Genomic DNA, 12,031 nt, shown 5'->3' with positions numbered 1-12,031 from the left:
TACAGCGACTGACTTGTTTTTATCTAATTAAGATGTTTTATGTTCAATTTCTCCAAGAATATTTCACCGTAAAAATAGTAACTGTTTCTTTTTAACAGTTGAGAGGAGAAGAAGGTATAATATTAATTACCGAATCAAGGAGCTTGGCACACTCATCCCCAAGTCTAATGATCCGTGAGTTCAACAGCTTTTCCTATAATAATGTTTATAGTTTAAATATAGGGGTGGTGAAGGGGGAAGGAGGGAAGGAGAGGAAATAGGAAGAATGGGGAAAAGACAGTTGCATACACTAACTATAGGACTGAGTAATGGGAATCAAAATCTTCCATGCTGGATCACTGGCTCAGATCAGGCTGTTAAAGCAACAAGCCTCTGGCAGATTTCTGGGGCCTGTTGGGAAAACTTATGTGAAAGGATAATAAAATGAAAGTAGTGCCAGGGTGTTTCTCACACCAGGAAAAAAAACACCACCAACAAACCCGAAAAACCAAAATCTAAACAAAACGAAAAATAGGAAAAAGATAAGATAAGCCAAACAACAGAGAGTCCACCTCTCTTGTTCCTGGGAACAATTGTGTGGTGTCTGCCGAAGGGAGTGATGCTTTCAGCCCTCGACATGGGCCCTCTAGTGGGATAAAACAAAATGCATGTTGTCACTGTATGCCCTTTGCCTAAGCAAAAAGAAAGAATCAGCTTGAGTCTGTAGATTGAGCATTTTTCAGAAGTCCTCCACTCAGCGCAGGGAAAACACCATTCCTAAAATGCAAGGATAAAAATAATAATTTCTATAATTGCTATATATTATCATTTTATAGTAATGCTTATACTTACAGCAATACAAAACGTGTATTGCTTAAGTGATACCTTCATTCCCTTAAAGCTCATATTTGTCATCATTATGAAAAAAGCCTATTGCGGGATTAGCAATAACAATTCAGGGTGATATTTAATGCTGATCTTAGCCTTATATTTCTCATGTTACTCAGGGAAATCTTAAAACCATGCACTAGCACGACTCTAACTCAAATAAAATTGGTTATACAGATTTTGTCTTTATCATTTGCATGTCAATACAGACTTGCATGATACTTCAAGTGAAAACATCTATTGATATTTCAATCTTTGTGGGTTTTTTCTTTTTCTTGGGAAAAACTTGGGAAAAGAAACTTCTGATTGTATTAAGGATTTCTACAACAATATAAAGCTGTGTGAGACTTACGTAAGTGCAAGGTTGGAATAACAAGCCACAGGAATGAAATCATCAGAGAGAAAGTTAACATAACAAATCCATTTTAGAGAACTCTCGAATTTGGCTCCTTCTACAACATCCACCCAAGCTTAGATAAACGGGCATGTTCTTGTTATCAGTATAAAATTAGGTATTGCTGCTGAGTTAAAATAAAAAGGCCTTTAAGTACCTAAAAATTTTTTTGGCCCCATGTGATCCATTGCAAACACAGAGTGGTAGAAGATTTGTAATTTTGCTGGTGCATCTTTCAGTATTCAAAACCATTTGGGCAAATGATTGAAAGATTTCTCAGAAAAACAGTGGATGGCACTGTTGGTTTGCAGCTATAAAGCAATACTGAAAGCAAGTTATACTGCAATTAGAAATGGACATGAGGTATAAATTCCAGTTGTGATTTATGATTGCCTACAGAGGTGTGTTAGTTACAGGCTTTGGTCTGGATTCAGGTTTAGGTTGTGAACTTACTCAAAACATTAATACCTACAGCAATCACTTTAGTTCTTTAAATGAATGATCCGGACCTATGATTTTGCTCCAGTAAGTGTATGATGGATTTTACCCCCAGATTTTGGTGGTGGCGCTGATGGAAAAGCTTCAGGTATAGAACCTGAAAACACTGCCTTTTCTTGTTTTAGTCTGAAACCCCATGACTGAAATAATCAGTGTGACAGCCCCAGTGTGGCTCATGTTTACAAAAACAGGAGGTGAACTTAAGTGTCTCATGTTCTGAGGACTGCTGTCTTCAAAAGGCTGGTAATCAGTACTCCTTTTGAATATAGGTTTATTTAGAAGCTTTCAAGTTGGTCTATAAGGAAAAAGAGGCATCAAAAGGTGCAGGACGCTTTTGAAGAAGTAGTTCATAACAAAACTTTTCTATATCTTGGTGTCAGGTTAAATTAATCCAAAGAAGTGTAAACACTTTTTAAAAAATATGTATTAGTAGGTTGAAGTACATTTGCTATGTTGTTTTGTTGGCTGAGCAGATCAATTTTATTATTTCTTTCTGGTATGGTCCTGTGTTGCCGAATCATAACTCAGTGTCCTTACCCTCTCTTTCAGCTCTTGCTTTTTCCTTCATAACACCTTACTGTGCCCCCAATCTGCCCCCTTCTTCTTTGAAAGAAAGAGATGTATCATCTCTTACAATACTTTATCTGTAACATTTTACCACACATAGCATTTTCACCTTATATATTGATTTTAGAAGATTCTTCTTTTAGTGGGAACTTAGCTGTAAAAGGAGAAACCTTACTGATGCTTGGACTAATGACAGTGAAGCAAATCAGCTTTTGTATTGAAGAGCAAATACTACTATAACTAAGCCATTGTGGTTAGCATGCCTGTCCCAGATGGCTTGCTTCAAGAAGATTACATTCAGACTCAGGAACAGAAAAGGACATTTTTGATGCTATTTGGAAACCTTTTATGATTTATATTTCTTAGAAGTGGTGTGTGGGGTTTTTATTTCACTTCTGTTTTGTTAGTTATATAGTGAACTTGTTTGGCTCCTGCAGAGCTTCCACAGGGACTTTCTTTTGACTGGCTTAAACCCCTATTCTTCTCACTTTTTTTTCTTCTTTTTTTTTTTTTTTTTTAATTTAATGATGAAAAGTGTGGATTACATTGCTTAAATGAATGGGTGTTTCAAGTTCACTTCATCAGCATTAGAAAATGGAGATAAGTATAAGTTGCAAAGAACTTTGACTCTTTTGTTTAATTTTCAATGCTTAGATATCCAAGTGGTAGATGATTCAGAAATGCAAAACAGTTATACAGAATAATTCAAAAATAGAATAAAAAAAGGACTTAAAATACGCAGTCATATTTTGCTGAAAAGCGTATAACCTGCTCCTTTAAATATATCTACCTTTCCATTCATTGATCCTTTGTGTTCAGCCTTTCAGAATCCACCTTTTAAGTGGTTAACTGGACTTCACGTTGTGATGGAGTCTGGAAATGCCTACACAAAAACTGTCTTATGACTAGAATTGTCAGAAATACTAAGAAGAAAAAATATTTCCTTTAAGATTTCCAATCATTGTACAGAACTGGGATGTTAACAGATCCACTGAGGATTTGGGCAGAGGTAGTGGGTTGCTCTCACTCTCTCTTCTCTGCTCTCTGCATCTGTTAGTGCCTGACCTTCTCTCTGTTGTTTGTGGACAGATCTGTTTGTGGCCAGCCCAAGCCATATTTCTTGCAGAGAAAAAGCTTGTGTATATATATATCTATATCTATATCTATATGTATGTATACATATTGCTATTATAAAGAGGAAACTTGATGCCTCTTTCCAGAGAATCACTTTGTAATTGTGCAGGTCATCAAAACAAGTGCAAAGTCCTTCAAGCTTGTCTTATAGCTAATTTCTCAAGAATAGGGAAAGAAATGGTCTACAAACGTAGCCTCAACTTCACAAATGTATTTGTTATCAGTAACTGCTCTGTGGCTGGAAACCTCAGTGACTATCACCCTTTCCCAAACTGTTTTTTGTTTAGTTTTAGTCTCAGATGATCGGGTGCTCATATCTACTGGAGTTCAACTTGTGTAAACCAGTGAAGTTCCTTTGTCTTCAGCAAAGTTAATCAAAGGAAATGAGTTGAAAATCAGTCTCATGGTTATGCTTCTTTTCTCCTAAAGGAGAAACTCTCCTAGGTGAGAGTTACATATTTTTGTCTGGCCATTTGAGATTTGTAGAGAGATCTAGCTAGTGAAATACGGAGAAGCTAGGGTTCAGAGACTAATAAACCACAATGTTTTGGGTTTTACATATTTGCTCCTTTTCCATGCAAAATCATGTTATGTGTGGTAGACCTCTCAATTAACCCAGATTTCACATGCACAGCTTGCTAAACATTTCAAAATGTTGTATCACATGCACACACAGAGATACAGTCCTCATTTGCAGAGATCACTGTCGATGACTAGACCTGCAAAACTTCTTGCTGCTCTCATATTATTGTTTCTCATGTAGTGTTTTCGATGTATTTCAGTATTTACAGTATGGAGCCTCACATAAAAAACCCTAAGCAAACAAAGAAATAAACCCCTTCCCCCCCTTCCTCCCCCCACTCCCAAAACAAGAAAGGAATTAATAGGCAGTGAAAGAGTAAAATGAAAAAAAGGATTCCTTCTGTCTCCAAAGAGAGAGATCTATATCTAACGTTGTAGGTTCAAAACAGTTACAAATGCAACTGTTTGTCTCGTTTTATAATGTAGTTTCCAATCAAAAGACTAGCAACTGCCAGTGGCTGCTCAGGTTTTAAATGTTCTCAAATGGGCTTGTACGCCTTTTCATTTCAAATTTTGTCTCTATTATATACTGAGCAAGCACAAAATACGATCTTTAAAAAAAAAAAACCCATGATTTCATTGTGCCACTTTTATAACTTTTTGGATAATTTTATTTACATCCAATTTAGAATTCAGTATTTTCAGAGAAATAACCAACAACTGATCAGGGAATTCTTGAATTCTTCCTATGCACTTGCTGTGCTTGTATTTAATCCATCTTCAGATGCTGAGTTAGTTATTTCATCCCACGTTAGATGAACCTGCTTGTCTGCCTCCTTCCTAAGCAGATCTGTATACATTGCAGACTATAGCTATACAGACAACTCCCCTGTTCTATTCCCTCTATTTGCCTTCATCCTCACTAGTTATACTGCTACTCTTCCAACCCTGCACATCTCTACAGAGCCTCTGTTTCTCCACAGCACTGTTCAGTGACTGCTGTAGGTGCTCTGGGATAGAATGGATAAAGAGTGTCTGCAGTGCAGAACCAGCACAGACATCTTCAGTATTTTCTTTTGATCCTTGTATAAATGAGAGACAGAGTGAAAAAGATGTTGACTTCTAAGGTCACCATCTGATCTTTTGCTGTGTTGCCTTCAGATACTGAAAGACTTAACTTCAATATTCCTCATTTAATAAGACAACAACCAGTATATGTATATATAAGTAGAGATGTAGAAAATATGCAGGATACATAGAATCATAAAACAGTTAGGGCTGGAAAGGACCTCAAGATCATCTAGTTCCAACCCCCCTGCCATGGGCAGGGACACCTCACACTAAACCATATCACCCAAGGCTTCATCCAACATGGCCTTGAACACTGCCAGGGATGGAGCATTCACTACCTCCCTGGGCAACCCATTCCAGTGCCTCACCACCCTCACGGTAAAGAACTTCTTCCTTATATCCAGTCTAAACCTCTGCTGTTTAAGTTTCAACCCATTACCCCTTGTCCTGTCACTACAGTCCCTAATGAAGAGTCCCTCACCAGCATCCCTGTAGGCCCCCTTCAAATACTGGAAGGCTGCTATGATGTCTCTACACAGCCTTCTCTTCTCCATGCTGAACAGCCCCAACTTTCACAGCCTATCTTCATACGGGAGGTGCTCCAGTCCCCTGATCATCCTCGTGGCCTCCTCTGGACTTGTTCTAACAGTTCCATGTCCTTTTTATGTTGAGGACACCAGAACTTCACACAATACTCCAAGTGAGGTCTCACAAGAGCAGAGTAGAGGGGTAGGATCACCTCCTTTGACCTACTGGTCACACTTCATATATGCATATACATACATGCATATGCACATGTACACACACATGAAATGTCTCTTAAATTGCAATAGTAGCCACAGCATCCTCCATGAGAGTATTGCCTCTCAAATTTGTAAATATACTACAAGAGATGTCTATCCATATATATCTCATGCAGAAGCTGCCGAGATCCATCTCTATGCCAATTTGAATCCGGGAATTAGCCTTCCAGTGGAGACTAATTTGAACCTATGGGAAAAACAAACCATTACCATATATGTAAAGAACAAAAATATCAAGGTAACAGGATTTAAAAGTAAGCAATATCAGAAAGTTTGTCAAATATGTATAACACAAATGAATTCCATCATAAAAAGATTCCAAATAGAGAATGAATATTCATGAATACAAATTCATGAATATATGGCTTATTCATATCTAAATGAGAAAAAATAACAAGAAATATCTTTGTCTGAATTTGATTTTGAATTCATAACATTTTGTAACTGACATGAAATTTTTTTATGAAACAACTATTAAATATTTGCCAAATAGGTGATATACACATTTTTTTCTCCTGCTGTTATATGTCTTAATTATTTCAATTTTGCCAGCTATGGCTTAATTTTTAATTTCATAGTGATATATTTTTATGTTCAGAAAATCAGTCCAAAACTTGCTAGTTTTGTCTTAATTACATGCTAGGAGGAGCTGACCCCCTTGCCCAGGCAGACTGTGTTTCTCCAAAGTTTATGCTAAAGGTATTCTTCTTACTGTAGCACTTTTCAAAGTTGCCATGTAAATGTCCTAAATCAGTCGTTTTCACTTGATATCAAACAAAACCCTACTGTAATTCCAAGCTATATATAGCACATATAGATCATATCTGAGATGGCAGTGGAGATTCCCAGTTTGAAATGTTGTTCTCTGAAATTAAGCTGCTCCTATTTGTTTGGGACTCTGTTGTAGACAGGAACCTCACTGCCTTCAAACTCCACTGCAATGAAAGCATAAATATGATCTTTCATTATTATACCTACCTTTCCAAAGGTGTCTGAAGAAATCAAGTTTATAATGTGATGGCAGTCAAAGATTTGCCCAAAAAATAAACATCATGTGTACTAAAATCTTCCTTAACCTTTACAGTTTGAATACAGGTATCCCACATGTGAGGAGAAAGTCCTCTCCTGGAAGGGAATTCATGGGATGCTGTCAGTAAAATGTTCTGTCCTCTCACCTGGGCAAGAAATACAGGGAGAGGGAGAAGGCAGAGAGACTGCCTTGAGAGATGATGCAGCTGTCATGGGGGAGACAGGTTCTGCTCTTGGTTCCCAGACCCACCTCATCTTTAATGGTTTGAGACCAGCAAATGTCTACATGAGGCCACTTTGGCAAGCAGCCTCTGATGTTTTGGCTTTGCAGACAGCAGGGTCTGAGACAATATTTTCTCTCTGACCTCCTCACCTTCTAATCACAAAAGCTGTGCATTCCTGGCTTGTATCACTGAGACAAGGGGAGGTCCCAGTGTGCTGCCCAAAGAGGACAGAGGTGCAAATTTGAGCCTCCTCTGATCAAAAAGCTGGTTCTCCCAAATCTCTAGCAAATGTTTTAAATCCTAGGATGTGGTTTAACACTGTAATGTTTTATCACAAAAAATTTTGCATATTCTTCTGAGCATCTTTAAAGCTAACAGATCCATAAAGTTTTATCACTAGTATCACTCGATCTAAGCTATCTTGCAGTGAAGTGGATAGCTTGGATAAACTCTTTTGTCTGACGAACATTTAACACAGCAGGCTCATCCTGTAACATAAAATACTATACTTCATTAGAAATTAAACTTTTTCAATAAATTTCATCATTGTTCCAAGGCCTCCAAGACTTTACATAAAGGGATACAATGGAAAGCTACTAAATGTGTACATGAAAGGCCTTGAAACAGATCCATTTGAACAATTGTATTGTTGTTAGTAAGACTGCTTGTAAGGTGGAATTAAACCATGATTTCCTGAATGATGGACAGGTGTAATCTTTTTTCTTACTTGCAAGGCTTTTCTATGGAGTCAGGGTCTGCATATAGCTGTGGGTTTTAACTTGGTTTATATTGTTTCAAGATTTTCAAAAGGGATTTCTGTCATTCCATGGACATTATAGTTATGTGAGTGTGACTTGTCATCAATGAGGAGTCACATTCAGCACAGACCATTTTTTTTCTCCACAAGCATAAAAGCAACCTCATTAGCAAGTCAGGTAAAAGGAGTAGTATATTCAAAATGATCTTTAAAAATTTAGGCTTAAGTCCTCAGTGATGTATATTTCCTAGTTCATTAATGCAGAAATACTGCACATAGATTTTAATCTTAGAGTTAATAATAAAAGCAATTTTCACTAAAAATATAAAAACTGTAATGGTAGAATCATGATATTGCATTTAGCTCTCCCACAAAAAGTCACTTTATTACTTTCTTTTGACACTTATTTTCATTCTGGGATTAATTTTACTATATAAGGGCTTCTTAACTATTCTATTAAAATTTCCATTCAGAAGCAATAATATCTAAGAGTGAATAATAGTCATGTAAATCATTATTTCATATTAATGTAAAAGATTTTGTAAGTTCTTATGAATTCTGCTGACATGCACAATTGTGAAAAGGTTATCTCTACATTCTGCAGTGATATGCGCTGGAACAAAGGAACTATTTTAAAAGCATCAGTGGAGTACATCAAGTGGCTACAAAAAGAACAACAGAGAGCCAGAGAATTAGAACACAGGCAAAAGAAATTAGAGCATGCTAACAGAAGACTTCTGCTCCGAATTCAGGTTTGTCTAAGAGCGTTGCCATGAACTACAAAGCTTTCTTAGTACTTATCCCTCATCAGATTTTATTAACCTATATCCTTTTCCACCAAATGGCATTTATTAAAAATAAATTGACTTTCCCTATTTATTGCTGTGTATATTGGGGTGGGGATACTTCTTAGATTTCTAGGAAATTCATTTGATAATTAGACCTTATATAAAGGAATACCTGAAAAGTTAATGAAGTTAATAAAGTGTTTGTAGAAACAATTTCCTTATTGTCCTGGTTTCTTACGCATTTGAGCCAAAGAAAGACAAAAAAGGAAGCAAAAAAGTACATCCGTGCAGCACAAAAAAAATCAATACTGGACACAAAATTCCCTTCGGTATTTTCATTTTCCCTCTGTAATCATTTCAAATGTTATACTTTCTTGGGTATAATGTGCTATGTTATATCTGCCTGTGACATAGAACAGCAGACTATAGCCCTGCATGGCTGGAAATGCAAGATTTGATTGTAGACACATTTGAACATGAGATGGATAGACAGACATAAAATCAGTCATCTTATATGTGATGTGTTACATATATATGTGTATATAATAAGCACCATCAAGCAAACTATCTTCTGTTTCTCTGGACCACTGTGAATAACTAATTAGAAAGTTGCAACATTTTGCTGTCATCTTTATTGAGCTCAGTATGCAATGGTTTTAGAGAGGCTGTCTTATCTTTAATATTCCCATAGAATAGTTGCTTAACAACTGGAGGAGAAATAAAAACACTTTTTAGTGGTAAATTTTCATAGATTAGCAATTTCATATTTTAAAAATAGCCTCACAACTGGAGCAAAAGTATCATTAAATTGCCTGTATGATATTTATACTTATTGCAGTAATTATGAAGACACTGTTTTGTCTTTTAAATTAATTTCCTAATTGTTTTTGTTTGAAATACTAGGAACTAGAGATCCAGGCACGTGCACATGGCCTTCCAGTCATATCTTCACTCAGTGCTGTTGATTTAGCTGCACAGGTCATAAAGCAACAGTCTTATCCAGAGGAGAACTCTGTAGACTACTCTCAACAAATGCCTCTACCACATGAGCAAAGTTCTGATGTTTGTGATGGATCTACAGCTTTTTCTGATCCACTTTCACACTTCACAGATTTATCCTTCAGTGCAGCTTTAAAAGAGGAGCAACGACTAGAAGAAATTTTACTGGATGATACGGTGTCTCCATTTGGAACAGACCCACTCTTGTCCTCCACATCCCCAGCTGCATCAAAAGAGAGCAGCAGGAGAAGCAGTTTTAGCACAGATGATGGAGATGATTTATAAAATCAGAAAGGTCCTCATACTTCTCTACAAGACTGAGTTGTACTTAAGCATGGTGTTTGTGCTTATTTTAAATACTGATGAGAGCCACTGTGAAGATAAGTTACTACATGACAAGGGTTTTAAATCAGCCCTTACTTCACAGGAAAATGAGATGGACATGAACTCATATCACTTTGCTCCAAATTTACACCCTCTGTTCACAGATGACATTTGCACAAATCTTTCTTCACTGGGAACATTTTTATTGTCATTCCATGACGTTTTACAGCACTATGAAAATGGTTGCCACAAAAGGAATATCCATGTTACAAAAGTGTATTCAAACTCTCTCTTCAATCTGTGTTCGCTTTTCTCTGCTATAAACATGAGTTTTAGTAATTTGCTTAATTCTTTTTTCTATATAACTAAAAATTCTACAAAATATGAAGCAACAGGGAACTATTTAGGCTGGGAACTGCAGAGATTTTACAGGTTTTAAAATCTGAAAGAAACAGATGGTAATGCTTTCACACAAGTGAAGTGAGCATGAAATTTAAACTGTGTAGGCTTCTCTTTAAAAGCAGAAAATCTATTAAGCTTTCCATGGAATTCCATTTTTTAAAAAATTAATTTGTAGAAAAAAACCCAGACTTGTAATATATATTTTAATAATACAGAAGAAAAATGGAAACTAATGTAATGACAGAGACTAAAACGAACTAAGACAGCAAAGGAGATGACATTCAGCAGAAAGACTGCATGGATGCACAAGACTCCACAAAAATACTCCAGGTTACAATTAACACAATTTAAAACAAGCACTAGTGGTCACAGTGCTATGTCAGCTGCTTATTCCAAGAATATTAAAACTATGTCCCTTTTTGTGTGGAAGAGATCAGAATTCAGAGGCACAGCAATGTGCTTCTAGGCAATGCTTTTGGTGTCCTTTGGCAGCACAGTAAGGTTTATCCAAAGGGACACTATCCATACATATGCCTTTTATTCATTTGAAAATGGAGGGAAATTACAAGATTCCCATTGCATACACTTGTAAGAAAGAGAATTTAATTTCAGATTTGAGTTTGGATTCGCTACAGAAAAGCTGAAAAGGAAGACTTTTCAAACTGAAGGAAATGCTCAGAAGTGTTGATATGATGCACTTTCTCTTAACTAGCTTGCTGGGAGGGGGCGTTCAGAAAATGTGTTTTGATGAGTCAGTAAAGGCTTGGCAGTTAGAAGGCAGATAGAAGGCATGTCATTTCTATGCATAAGGAAATTCTGGAGAGTGATACATGTTCCTGGAGGACATTAAATGCATTCATTCTAGTTGTAATATTAAGACATGGGAAAATAAACTGGCACAGGTTCTTCATAGCTCTTCCTCAACCAAAGCCGAAAGATCACATTAGGGAGTTCTTTAACAATTCAAAATATGTTTCCAAAGTGTGCATTAATTTTGTTGTCACTGAACCTGCCTCACACCCCTGAAGTGTCAAGGGATTGGAAATAGTAAGAAGAGATTAAAGTGGAGTGTTGTTTTCATGAACATTTTAAATGTATTTAAACATATTATCCAAGAACAGGACAGTTGTTTCTTCTTTTTGCCTCTTCTGTTATTGGTTCCTCCTCCTCACAGTCCTTGTGAGGTTTGTGTTACGCCAGGGCCATAGCCCATTCTTGACCAACCATACTAGTGTCATGATAGTTTCTTAACTGGCAATTTAGCAGTGGGATAATAAATTACATCTGGATGGCTACGAAAGATGATGGAGTATGCAATTTCACAAGAATATATGTTTTTTAGGAAAATCAAGGATTTCTATGAGCCTGTGCAAATTACTCAGATGTAAACCAAACAGAGCAGTACTGATTTTGTTTATGATTATGTTGCTTCCCAGACCGGCCAGCACCTGACCTTCAGAACAGCCTACCATACGCTTCCATTGCATGGTGAAAAATAATAACAACAAACACAGTTCTTGCAATTTTCTCTTCTTTAGTGGTATGGAGGAAATGGATGGAAAAACAAATGGGTATTAACCAAACGTAATTGAATATAAGATTGATCAGCATTTTAATTGGCTGCTTCTGTAAATTAGGGTCATTAAAAGAGG

At 36.6% G+C, this 12,031-nt stretch overlaps 1 protein-coding gene across 2 annotated transcripts in view; it reads left to right on the top strand.

Annotated features, from left to right (window-relative positions):
• Nucleotides 1-9,938, top strand: part of TFEC (transcription factor EC) — an 89,358-nt gene extending 79,420 nt beyond the window's left edge. For both annotated transcript variants that reach the window (XM_013128291.3, XM_034063046.1), the window contains 3 exons: nucleotides 99-174; nucleotides 8,471-8,618; nucleotides 9,558-9,938. In XM_013128291.3, coding sequence (XP_012983745.2) covers nucleotides 99-174; nucleotides 8,471-8,618; nucleotides 9,558-9,938 — 605 coding nt within the window. The remainder of the gene's footprint in view (nucleotides 1-98; nucleotides 175-8,470; nucleotides 8,619-9,557) is intronic.
• The last annotated feature ends 2,093 nt before the right edge of the window (nucleotides 9,939-12,031 follow it).

Source organism: Melopsittacus undulatus, chromosome 5 (assembly GCF_012275295.1).
Source record: "Melopsittacus undulatus isolate bMelUnd1 chromosome 5, bMelUnd1.mat.Z, whole genome shotgun sequence".
NCBI classification, from domain to species: domain Eukaryota; kingdom Metazoa; phylum Chordata; class Aves; order Psittaciformes; family Psittaculidae; genus Melopsittacus; species Melopsittacus undulatus.
This window is presented reverse-complemented; position numbering and strand designations above follow the sequence as displayed.